The 13,321-nt window shown below is 43.4% G+C and overlaps 1 protein-coding gene across 2 annotated transcripts in view; it reads right to left on the reverse strand.

Annotated features, from left to right (window-relative positions):
• The window catches only part of DLG2 (discs large MAGUK scaffold protein 2), a 2,211,856-nt gene extending 2,198,562 nt beyond the window's left edge, over nucleotides 1-13,294 (reverse strand). For both annotated transcript variants that reach the window (XM_040339977.1, XM_040339976.1), the window contains exon 1: nucleotides 12,595-13,294. In XM_040339977.1, the coding sequence (XP_040195911.1) occupies nucleotides 12,595-12,613 (19 nt within the window). In that variant the 5' untranslated portion in view covers nucleotides 12,614-13,294. The remainder of the gene's footprint in view (nucleotides 1-12,594) is intronic.
• Nucleotides 13,295-13,321: the final 27 nt, after the last annotated feature.

A 13,321-nucleotide genomic window follows, 5' to 3' on the forward strand; every position in this document is an offset into this window, starting at 1 on the left:
CCCGGCACTTGAGAGCCACGCTGTGGACGTCTTTCGTCTATAGCGCAAGTCTCAAGTGGTTAAAATATATAAAAAACAAACAAACTGTAAACTCTGTTGGCTGTATTGCCATGGCACATATTACCTGAACATATCACCAATATTAAATATTAACCACTTGAGACCGGGAGGACGTCCTGGGACGTCCTCGGCTTTGTGCGGTGATATCTGAATGATGCCTGCAGCTGCAGGCATCATTCAGATATCGCCGTCTTCAGCCGGCGATTCTGTGCACCATAAGAACGATCAAAGCGGTGGTTCAGCCACTCGATCGTTCTTCCAAGCAGCGGGAGGGGACGTCCCCCCCCCTCCCGCCGCCATCCGGTGCTTCTCCGCGCTCTCCCGTTTCATCGGGGGCCCGGAGAGCGAATCGGCCGGCGCTCGTTGGTGACGGTCACAGTCATCTCTATAACCGTCGGAGGACTGGGCGCGACGTTATGACGTCACGCCCGGTACCCAAAAGTAAACAAAGCCGCTATCGCGGCTGTCGGCATGTAATCGGTGATTTTTTTTTTCACCGATTTCATGCTTGTAAGCCTGTAGGAGAGATGTGGGGTCTTATTGACCCCACATCTCTCCATAAAGAGGACCTGTCACAGTGATTCATATTACAAGGAATGCTTACATTCCTTGTAATAGGAATTAAAAGTGATCAAAAAAAAAAAATGTAAAAAAAACTGTAAAAAAAAAAAATAAAGTAAAAAAAAAAAAAAAAATAATAAAAATTGTTTTTTAAAACGCCCCTGTCCCGGTCGCTCGCGTGCAGAAGCGAACGCACATGCAAGTCCCGCCCACATATGTAAACACCGTTCAAATCCTACATGTGAGGTATCATCGCGTGCGTTAGAGCGTGTGCAACAATTCTAGCACTAGAACTCCTCTGTAACTCAAAAATAGTAACCTGTATAAAAAATTAAAGCGTCGCCTATGGAGATTTTTAAGTACCGAAGTTTGGCGCCATTCCATGAGTGTGCGCAATTTTAAAGCGTGACATGTTAGGTATCTATTTACTCGGCGTAACATAATCTTTCACATTATACAAAATAATTGGGCTAACTTTACTGGTTTGTTATTTTTTAACTCATGAAACAGTTTTTTTCCCTAAAAAAGGGCGTTTGAAAAATCATTGCGCAAATACCGTGCGAGAAAAAAAGTTGCAATGACTGCCATTTTATTCCCTAGGGTGTCTGCTAAAAAAAAATATATAATGTTTGGGGGTTCTGATTAATTTTCTAGCAAAAAAATTGTGATTTTTACCTAAAGGAGAGAAGTGCCAAAATAGGCCCGGTAACGAAGTGGTTAAGAAAAAAAAAATAAGAAAAGCCTTTTTCTTAATTTATTTTACTTTCAGCAGTATGGAAGAACCCTGGGGCCATCATAAAAATATATATATATTTTTTACAGAATTCTGAGTTTGAAAAAAAAAAATTAAAATTGTTTTTTTTTTTTACAGAATTCTGAGTTAAAACAAATTACAAAAATTACCCTATTATTTTTTTTCCCAAATTCTGAGTTTGAAGGTTAGAATTCTGACTTTCAAACTCAGAATTTTGTAAAAAAAATACCAGTTACTCACCGGTAGCTGTTTTTCTATGAGTCTTACAGGACGGCACCTTGAGAGTAGACTGGCTTCACCTGACAGGAAACACAATCAAAAAGAGGTTTAAAAACCCCGCCCCTCCCCGTGCACCTCAGTTCGTGATAAAGTAACCACCATAAGAGCACGGGAACCAGTATATGAAAATACAAACCATACAAAGTCATCAGGGTGGGAAATAGGCCTGCCGTCCTGTAAGACTCATAGAAAAACAGCTACCGGTGAGTAACTGGTATTTTCTCGAGTCGTCTTCCAGGACGGCACCTTGAGAGATAAGCAAGTAACCCTCAGGCCTACCTTAGGGCGGGACCACTGCCTGCAGGACTCTTCTGCCAAACGTCAAGTCTTGGGGTGACAGGAGTTCCACTCGGTAGTGTTTTAGAAAGGTGTTCTGGCTTGACCACGTTGCTGATCTACAGATTTGTTCCACTGAAACTCCTGCTCTCTCTGCCCAGGAGGTTGCTATAGATCTCGTGGAATGTGCCTTCACTTTAGGTACTGTTTTGCCAGCCTTACTGTATGCTATTGAAATTGCCTGTCTTATCCATCTAGATATGGAGGCTCTAGATGCTTGGCAACCCTTTTTCTGTCCTGAAAAGTTGATTAGCAAGTGTGATGAGCGTCTGAACTCGCTCACCCTTTCTAAATAAATTAACAAACAGCGTCTTACATCCAAACAATGAAAGGTTTGTTCTCTTTCATTCTGTGGGTTTGCGCAAAAAGAAGGAAGTATAACTTCTTGTGACCTATGAAACTTCGTTGCCACCTTAGGTAGGTACAGGGGATCCTGACTTAGGATTACCCTGTCCTCGAATAAACGAAAATAAGGCTCTTTGATTGAGAGCGCTTGCATGTCTCCTATTCTTTTAGCCTTGGTGATGGCCAAAAGAAAGGAGAATTTAAATACTAACAGCCTAACCGGAATGCTGTCTATCGGTTCAAACGGAGGTTTGGATAGCTGGTCTAACACCAGGGAGAGGTCCCAAGGGGGAACTCTGGATATCTGTATAGGAGACAACCTATCCCTGGCCGTCAGGAACCTCTTAATAAGAGGATCCAGAGCCAGCCTCTTGTCTAAAAAGTAGGACAAGGCGGCAACCTGTACTCTTAGGGTTCTCGTAGCTAGACCTAGATCTACCCCTTCCTGAAGGAACTCCAAGATAACTGATATTTCGGGTAGTGGAGCTTGTCTTGCCGCGCACCAGCGTGAAAACACTCCCCAGGTCTTGGCATAGATCTTCCTGGTAACTTCCTTACGACTCGCTAAGAGGGTATCTATTACCTTCTCTGAGCAACCCTTCCGCTGCAGGTTCCACCTCTCAAGTACCAGGCCGTCAGACTGAAAAAGCCTGGCTCTGGATGAAAGATCGGCCCTTGCCGCAGAAGGTCCACCCGGACCGGGAGAGGGAGGGGAGGGGAGGAAGTACTGACCACTGTTCTAATATTGGAAACCAAGATCTTTTGGGCCACCAGGGAGCGATCAGGATCAGCTTCCCTTGTGAACGACTCAGTTTTTGCAATACCCTCGGGATCAGATTCAGGGGAGGGAAGGCATAGGCTAGGTAAAATGTCCAGGCCTGGGCCAACGCGTCCACACCCTCCGATCCCTGATCCCGGGAGAGGGAGAAGAACCTTTCTATCTTCTTGTTCCTCCTGTGAGCAAAGAGGTCTATTTCTGGGATGCCGAAATGATGACATACCAAATCGAAGACCTCCTGACTTAGTTCCCACTCTCCCTGGAGAATGGGTTGGCGGCTTAGAAAGTCCGCTTCTAGGTTTAGGACTCCCCTGATGTGAACTGCTGACAGGGAGCGGACCCTCTGTTCTGCCCAGCCTAGAATTTCTAGGGACAACCTTAGGAGCGAACGGGACCTGGTGCCTCCCTGATGGTTCAGAAACGCCACCGTGGTCGCGTTGTCGGAGAGAATTTGTATTTCCTGGTTCAGGATTCTCTCCTCGAACGCTTCCAAGGCTCTTCCGACCGCTGATAATTCTCGGAAGTTGGAAGACGACTCCCTTTGGTGTCGATCCCAGGAACCCTGGGCCTGTCGGCCCGCCATGTGGGCTCCCCATCCCCAGGAGCTGGCATCCGTGGTTATCCTGAGGGGGTTTGACTGGTTCCACTGAAGGCCTCTTCCCAAGTTCCGAGGAATGAGCCACCACTCTAGAGTGTTCTTTACCGACTCTGGAATGGAGACCCTGGAGTCTAGGGATGTTTCCTTCCCGTCCCAGGAGGAGAGGAGGAAGGCCTGTAGTGGCCTGTAGTGGAGCTGGGCCCACGGAACTGCTGGGATGCATGAGGTCATAAGTCCCAACAATCTCATGATCTCCCTGAGTGAAATATCTGCTGTTCCCCTGACAGACCTGACCACTGAGATGAGTCTCTGGACCTTGTCTACTGGTAGGAGAAGCTTTTTCTCTAAGGAATCTATTAAGAATCCCAGATAGATCTTTCTCTGTTCTGGGAGGAGAGAAGATTTTCTCTGTTTATAATCCATCCTAAGGATTCCAGTGTAGTCAGGACGGTGGTCAGGTCCGTGAGAAGAAGTGCTCGACTGGGATTGAACAGCAGCAGATCGTCGAGGTAGGGAACAAGGGAGATGCCCTTCAGATGTAGAAAGGCGACCACCTCTGCTAGCACCTTCGTGAAAACTCTTGGGCTGGAGGCAAGCCCAAAGGGAAGAGCAGTGAATTGCCAGTGTTGGATCCCCTGAGGGGAAACAATGGCGAATCTCAGGAATCTTTTGATGGTCCTGGTAAATGGGGACATGGAGGTAGGCGTCCTTCAGGTCTATGGTTATCATAAATACCCCTTCTAAAAGAAGTCCTTTGAGACTGTAAATGTTCTCCATGCGGAACCTCTTGTAGAGGAGATAAGTATTCAGGGGTTTTAAGTTGATGATTAGACGGAATTTTCCCGAGGGTTTTGGTACTACGAAGATGTGAGAGTACACCCCCTGACCCCTGACCCTGTTGGTCTACCGGAACTGGGACTATGACCCCCTGTTGTGCTAGGTCTGACACATTCCCTAGAAGGCTTGCCGCTTTGAGGGGATTTTGGGGTAAATGAGTGAGGAGGAAAATTGGTGGGGGAAGATGGCGGAATTCCAATCTGTAGCCTTCCTTCTGCAAAATATGAGGACTCCGTGTTATGCTTTCCCAAGCTGGAAGAAATCGGGAGAGCCTTCCCCCGACTCTCGAGTCACTTGGAGTCTTTCCCAGCGGGTTTAGGATCAGGGAAAAGGATTCCCCCTTTTGGTTTATCCTTTCCTGTGATCCACCTCCTATTAAAGGCCGCTCTTCGGTCTGAAGGTCGGTTTTTATTCTGGGGGCCTCGAAAAAATCTCCTCCTATTTTGTTTAGGTTTGGGAGGGAACCGTTTACCCTTTTCTGAGGCCCTAGTTAGAGCCTGGTCTAAACCTGTCCCAAAGAGGAGGGATCCCTCAAAGGGCAGGGCACAGAGACGGGATTTGGAGGCCAAATCTCCTTCCCATGTTTTGAGCCATAGTGCCCTTCTTGAGGCGTTAATAAGAGCGCCCGTTTTAGCAGAGGCTCGAGCGGACTCAATTGATGCGTCTGCTAGATAAGCGACAGCGCTACCTATGACTCTAAGGGAATCTCGGATATCCTTAAACTTTGAAGTCTGCGGGATATGTTCCAACATCCTGGATAGCCAGGTATCCGTATTCCTGGCAATGCAGGATGAGGCCAGGGCGGGCCCCAGGGCTGCCGCATTAGCCTCCCAGGCCCTGCGAAGGGAGGTCTCTGCCCGTCTGTCTAGTGAATCCTTTAAATTCCCAGCATCCTCAAAGGAAAGGTCAGACTGTCTAGACAGTTGAGCTAGGGAAGCGTCTAGTTTAGGGACTTTGAAAAATTTGTTTTCTAGTTCCTCCTTAAAGGGACAGCGCCTTTTCCAGGTTTTGTACCTTAGTAACTTCTTTTCAGGTTCAGCCCATTCTCTTAGAACCAAGTCCTGAAGAGATTGGTGAACTGGGATAACCTTTGGCTGGGGTTTAGCCAAACCCTGGTACATCTTATCCTGTGCTGACACTAGTTCGGCCGGCTGCTGAATCCCCTCAGAGGTATAGATAGCCGCCAGTAAACCACCCATGTCATCCGCTGAAAAAATGAATTTGCCTGATCTAGCATCTTCATCCTCCTCATCTGTCTGGCTATCAATGAGACCTTCTTCCTGAGCCTCTGAATCCTCAGAGTCTGACAGAAGAACGTCCCTAGCCCTCAACAATTTTGGAGCCGAGGTGGATAAGCTTTCCTGTGAGGAGGGTCCAGCTGCTAGGGGATCAGGTTCTTTGGTTTTTAAGACTTCCTTAAACTCTTTTAATGTGGAAAGCATCTCTGACTGAACCGTCAGGAATTCTTTCATTATTAGCGAAGTTTCCTTCCCTGTGAGCTTTTGAATGCACTTAGCACACAAAAGCTTGGAATAGTCTGTGGCTAGCTTAATGCTACAATTCCCACATCTTTTAGCTTTAGATGTATGTTTAGCAGAAACACTAGAAGCCTCCCCCTGGGCAATAACCTCTTCCCCTAAAAGTAAAAGACAGAGGCTTTAATACAAAAGGAGTAGGGGAAGGGAAGGGGGGTGTGTGGGGAATAAGGACCCAGTCCAAGTGCCCCAATGCAGTTTCTGGAGGTAGACTCACCCCTGGTGGATTCCTCTGCAGCAGCGGTTAGTGCCGGGCGGTCCTCACGCTCCATGGCACCGTCGAATCGGGCGCCACTCTCTCCCCTGCTGCGCTCCGTGCGTGTGAGCTAACGCCGATGGCGGCCGCCATTTTGGTGAAGACTGGAACTGGAAGTGCGTCATCATCATGCGCCGCCATCGATGCAGCGTCGAAATGCTGGCTCCCCGAGAAACGAGCCTGGGAGAACAGCAGCCGAGTCCACAGCGCGGAGATGCGTCTTTACCCGGCCCAGCAGGTAGGAGGACGCTCGGGAGAGAGGGATTCCAGCCACCTAGGTGTTCTGAGGTAGCCACTATCCCAGATACACCTAGCAGGGGGGGGTTTCCAAACAAAGTTTTCCTTCAGCTCCTCCCCCCCCTCAATACGGGGAGACCCTCTGGACAGGCAATAGCCTCACTGAGCTCAAGGCCTCCCAGGACCCATGGCTCACCTTCCAAGAGGGGGACCACCAGCCCCAGGCCTTAGGTCTTTTTAGAAAACAAAAAAACGTTTCGCTGGGGGAAACACAATCATGAACTGAGGTGCACGGGGAGGGGCGGGGTTTTAAAACCTCTTTTTGATTGTGTTTCCTGTCAGGTGAAGCCAGTCTACTCTCAAGGTGCCGTCCTGGAAGACGACTCGAGAAAAATATATATATATTTTTTTTAAACTCAGAATTCTGTAGTCTTGTAACGCCTTTTAAAAAATAGATGAATAAAAGTTGATATTCCACAATATTATCAAAAGCAAAAAAAACTAAATATCTGCAAATCATCATCACTAGGAACCACAGAAATGAATGAAGCTCTTTAATATATTTATAGAGGGGATTGTTCTGCAGTTGATTAGAAAGGGAAGCCCTGACTGCTGGAGGCATAAAACCCATATAAACCTTGGAGCGTCTCTAATCCTTTGCCGTGCTTTTCACTGCTGTTGTTGAATGCTTTGATTGCTCTGCTTCATATCGGAGATTACTAACTTTACCTATCCATGTATTTACTATCTAAATCAGGATCCTCAAACTACGGCCCTCCAGCTGTTGTAGAACTACACATCCCATGAGGCATTGTAGTACACTGACATTCACAGACATGACTAGGCATGATGGGAATTGTAGTTCCTGAACAACTGGAGGGCCGTAGTTTGAAGACCTCTGGTCTAATGCAATCTTTCTCAACCTTTTCACTCCAACAGAACCTAAAAAAAAAAATGTCAGGTCTTCGAGTACCCAAACGAAATCCAAATTATTAGAGGTCAATAGGGAACATGCCCTTCACATTTGTGGTCAGAAGAAAGAATGCCACCCTTATAGAAAGCTATTAAGATCTTTGCTGTCATTCTGTTAGTTATGGCAAGTGGTGTTGGCTCCAAGAACTATACAGGCACCATCAGATGGGAGGTCCATCAGCCATAGCTGAAGGAACCCCTAGAAACCTCTGGAGGAACCCTGGTTGGGAATGGTTGATCTACAAAGAAAACAGGGGATGATGACTACACCCATGTACAAGATGGGGGTTATTAACTGAAAAAAAAAAAATGCCAGGGCTTTCCTCACCCTCGGGAGAGTCAGGACAGTGTCACCCCTCTAGCGGGTGTCACCCAGGTGCGGTCCGCACCCCCCGCGCAACACCATTGGCAGAGCGGTTTACCTGCACTGAGCCATAGACTTCTGTTATTACCTGCAAGTTTTGTGAGCTTTCTGAAAGTGCACCAAACCTCTAGAATATAATAGAAGTCTATTGCAAAGTGCAGGAAAGCCAAAAGGTACACTGCATTGCACCAGTGGTGTGGTTTAACCGCAGCACATCAGTGTGAAAGCAACTTTGGGCCCCTTTCACACAGTCAGTTTGACAGCTCGACCAATTGGACCCTCCATTCACCTCTAAGTAGTGGCAGACATAAACCGACTTGTATCCTATCTCCAATACGATCCGCTAAAAATTCCCTGCTCAGTAGTACCCCTAGCTCTACTAATCTCCTGATCAGTAGTAACCCCCCAGCTCTGCCGATCCCCTGCTCAGTAGTACCCCCAGCTCTGCCGATCACCTGCTCAGTAGTACCCCCAACTCTGCCAATCACCTGCTCAGTAGAAACCCCAGCTCTGCTGACCATGTGCTCAGTAGTAACCCCCAGCTCTGCCGATCCCCTATTCAGTAGTAACCCCCAGCTCTGCTGATTCCCTGCTCAGTAGTAACCCCCAGCTCTGTCAATCCCCTGCTCAGTAGTACCCCCAGCTCTGCTGATCCCCTACTCAGTAGTAACCCCCAGCTCTGCCGATCACCTTCTCAGTAGTACCCCCAGCTCTGCCGATCACCTGCTCAGTAGTACACCCAGCTCTGCCGATCACCTGCTCAGTAGTACGCCCAGCTTTTCCAATCACCTGCTCAGTAGTACCCCCAGCTCTGCCGATCCCCTGCTTAGTAGTACCCCCATCTCTGCCAATCCCCTACTCAGTAGTACCCCCAGCTCTGCCGATCACCTGCTCAGTAGTACCCCCAGCTCTGCCGATCCCCTACTCAGTAGTAACCTCCAGCTCTGCTGATCTCTCACTCAATAATAGCATCCAGCTTTGCCGATTCCCCGCTCAGTAGTAACCCCCAACTCTGCTTATCCCTGCTCAGTAGTAACCTCCAGCTCTGCTGATCACCTGCTCTGTAGTAACCTCCAGCTCTGTTGATCGCCTGCTCTGTAGTAACCTCAGCTCTGCTGATCCCCTGCTCAGTAGTAACCCCCAGCTCTGCTGATCCTCTGGTTTGCTGATCCTCCGGTCCACGCTCACCTCCTGCTATATTTCTCCCACGCTGTTCACCAAATGTGACATCTGCTAGTTTCTCCTTCCATTTTTCTGTCTGCTAGTTGCACCGCTCCAGTCCAGACCCCGCTCACCTTCATGCTGCTCTATACCAGATATCACGTCTGTACCAGACACTCCCAGAATTTACAAAGCTATTCCTCCTGCAAAAGTACATTCATTCTGTGCAAATGCCAGCAAAATCAAACATTACCAGGTTATTTCTCTCCAGGTCAGATGATCTTCATCCATATTAGTTTGAATGAATACTGCATTGTGGTAAAAGGATGAGCTGATGAGGAAATAAAATATTTATCACTATAGTATTTTCACAATTTACTCTCTTCTGTTGAAAAAAGAACATCCGACCTGGAGAGAAAATAGCCTAGGGACATTCGATGTTTTTTTCGGCATTTGCGCAGAACGAACTTAAATGCAGTTTTGCGAGATGAATAGCTCTGCCGATTTTAATGAGAACACTTGCTTAGGTGACAAATAATTAGGAGGGGGGGGGGGGGTAAACCTGCCGGGGCTGAAGTGGTTAATTATAGGACATAGAACATGAAAAAAATAGCAAGAAATAACTGCAAAAAAAAAAAAAACTGTCAAAAGTAGTATATTACACATTATCCTTTTTAAAAATAATTCAATTAATTATAGCATATAGAACATGAGAAAAATAGCAATAAAGCAAAACAGTGAAAAGTGGTATATTACATATTACCCTATCAAAAATACAAATTCAGTTAATCATAGAACATCCAAAAATAGCGATATTTAATAAATAACTGCAAACAAAGTATAAAGGGCCAGATTCACGTAGACTAGCGGCGGCGTAACGTATCGTAGATACGTTACACCGCCGCAAGTTTTCATCGCAAGTGCCTGATTCACAAAGCACTTGCGATGAAAACTACGCCTGCGGCCTCCGGCGTAAGCCCGCGTAATTTAAATGGGCGTGTGCCATTTAAATTAGGCGCGCTCCCGCGCCGGACCTACTGCGCATGCTCCGTTTCGTAACTCCCGCCGTGCTTTGCGCGAAGTGACGTCATTTTTTCGAACGGCGACGCGCGTAGCGTACTTCCATATTCCCGGACGTGTTACGCAAACGACGTTAATTTTTAAATTTCGACGCGGGAACGACGGCCATACTTTAGACAGCAATACGTTTGCTGACTAAAGTTAAAGTCCTAATTTGCATACTCGACGCTGGTTTACGACGCAAACTCCCCCCAGCGGCGGCCGCGGTACTGCATCCTAAGATCCGACAGTGTAAAACAATTACACCTGTCGGATCTTCTGCCTATCTATGCGTAACTGATTCTATGAATCAGTCGCATAGATACTCTGAGAGATACGACAGCGTATCAGGAGATACTCCGTCGTATCTCTTTTGTGAATCTGGCCCAAAATGAGGGCAGGCTCTGATGACAGGGGTTCTTCTAATCCCTCTCTATTTTGTTCAAAACTAACGAAAATGTTCTGCCTTTAGTTGTTCTTTAATTATAGAATATAGAGCATGAAATAAATAGCAATAAATAACTGCAAAAAATAAATAAATAAATAAAAAATTGATTTTTAGTTTTTTTTTTAAAGTAGTATATTACACATTACCCAATAAAAAAAATTCAATTAATTATAGAACATCAAAAGATAGCGATAAATAATAAATAACTGCAAACAAAGTATAAAATGAGGGCAGGGTCTGATGTGAATGTGCAAAATATGACAGTACTATACAAGTACCTGTAATAACTAAAATAAATGGAAAAACTGTGAAAAATAGTATATTTAATATAGAATATAGAACATGAAAAAAAAAATATAGCAATAAATAATTTAAGAACTGCAAAAAAAAAAAAAATATATATATATATATATATATATATATATATATCATAAAACAGAAATACAGTGAAAAGTAGTATAGTACCCTTTCAAAAATAATTAAATTAATTACAGCATAAAGAACTTCAAAAAATAGCGATAAGTAATTGCAAAGTATAAAACGAGGGCAGGATCTGCTGTAAATGTACAAGCGCTGTGTAAAATATGAAAGTACTATATAAGTACCTGTAATAAATACAAATAAATGGAAAAACTGTGAAAATTTGTATATTAAATATAGAACATAAGAAAAATAGCAATAAATAAAGAACTGCAAAAAAAATAAAAAATTTAATAAAATAGAAATACAGTGAAGTATATTACCCTTTAAAAAATAATTCAATTAATTATAGTATATAGAACATTAAAAATTAGCGATAAATAGTATATTTAATATAGAACATGAAAAAAAAATATAGCAATAAATAATTAAAGAACTGCAAAAAAAAAATCATAAAACAGAAATACAGTGAAAAGTAGTATAGTACCCCTTCAAAAATAACTAAATTAATTACAGCATAAAGAACTTCAAAAAATAGCGATAAGTAATTGCAAAGTATAAAACGAGGGCAGGATCTGCTGTAAATGTTCAAGCGCTGTGTAAAATATGACAGTGCTATATAATTACCTGTAATAAATACAAATAAATGGAAAAACTGTGAAAAATATTATATTTAATATAGAATATAGAACATAAGAAAAATAGCAATAAATAAAGAACTGCAAAAAATAATAATAATAATTGAATAAAATAGAAATACAGTGAAAAGTAGTATATTGCCCCTTTCAAAAATAATTCAATTAATTATAGTATATAGAACATCAAAAATTAGCGATAAATAACTGCAAAGTATAAAATGAGAGCAGGGTCTGATGTGAATGTGTAAAATACAACAGTGCTATATAAGTACCTGTAATAACTAAAAAATAATTGAAAAAACTGTGACAAATAGTATATTAAACATTAATCCTAAATTTTAAAAAAAAGAACACCAAAAAAGTGAAAAATAATAAATAACTGCAACTAAGGTATTATAAAAAAAGAAAAGTAGAAAAGAAATAGCAATTACCTTTTAAAATAAAAATCTAAAATAAGTATAAATCAAGTGAAAAATAATAAATAACTGCAAAAAAAAAGGTATAATGTAAAAAAGTAGAAAAAAAAATAACAATTACCTTTAAAATTAAAAAATCTAAAATAATTCATTATAAAATAAGTGAAAAATAATAAATAACTGCAAAAAAAAAAAAAGGTATAATGTAAAAAAGTAGAAAAAAATAACAATTACCTTTAAAATTAAAAAATCTAAAATAATTCATTATAAAATAAGTGAAACATGATAAATGACTCCAAAAAATGTATTATACAAATAAAGTAGAATAAAAATAGCAATTACCTTTAAAATAAAAATCTAAAATAATTAATTGTAAAATATAGAACTGAATGAAATAGTATAATATTAAATAACATACATAATCACAATAACAACATAAAAATACAAATTAAAAGATAAACTAACAGACAATTAAAAACATTTTTTTTGCAGAAAGCGAGATAATAGCAGAAGGGAAAAGGTAAGTAATGAAAAGCCCACCTTTCTTCCTCACTGGCATGCTTAGTAATACTCCTGGCTGCTGTGGTGGGCACAGAGGTAGGTACAACCAGGAGTAGTTCAGGTCTGTATTAAAGTCAATGCCAATATCAGTCAAAGTTTAATCCAGCAGCAGCAGGAGCCGGGTGACCCCCGGAAAGGAAGAGACAGGAATGTTAGGCAGTGTAGTCACCAGAGAATTAAAGATCCAGAAGGAAAGCTCACCAGACATTTATTGGATTATTTTAACAGATCAAAAAAAAAAAAAAAAAATCTGCATATAAAATAAAATATTGCCATCTGGATAGTGAAAAAAATCAAAAAAAATCTGCAGAAGTTGTGATAAAGTCATGGTGGTGGGGTTGGCAAGCAAGGCACTGCCCCCCAGGGCTGGCAGCAGAGGGGCACAGGGTGGAGAGGAGATGGGGTGGCACACAGACACTGCTTGGCTGTGATATCCCAATGGTGCCAGTCACCAGCTCATCCTATGTGTGTGCAAAGTGTGCCAGCTGCAGGGGGGGGAGGGGTTACAGGGGTGCCATGCAGCCTGGCAGAGAAGGGATTAGGAGGTGGGGGAGCCAATCGTTGCTCCGGGCAGCCATGGTAAACCAGTGGGAAGGATCAGGCATGTCTGGGGGCAGCAGATCATCATCTCCCCTCCGATCAGCACACACACACACACGACTGGAGGGGAAAGGGGCGGGGTCATGTCACACACTGGACGGGAGGG

The sequence above is a fragment of the Rana temporaria genome, chromosome 2, assembly GCF_905171775.1.
Source record: "Rana temporaria chromosome 2, aRanTem1.1, whole genome shotgun sequence".
Classification (NCBI taxonomy): Eukaryota; Metazoa; Chordata; class Amphibia; order Anura; family Ranidae; genus Rana; species Rana temporaria.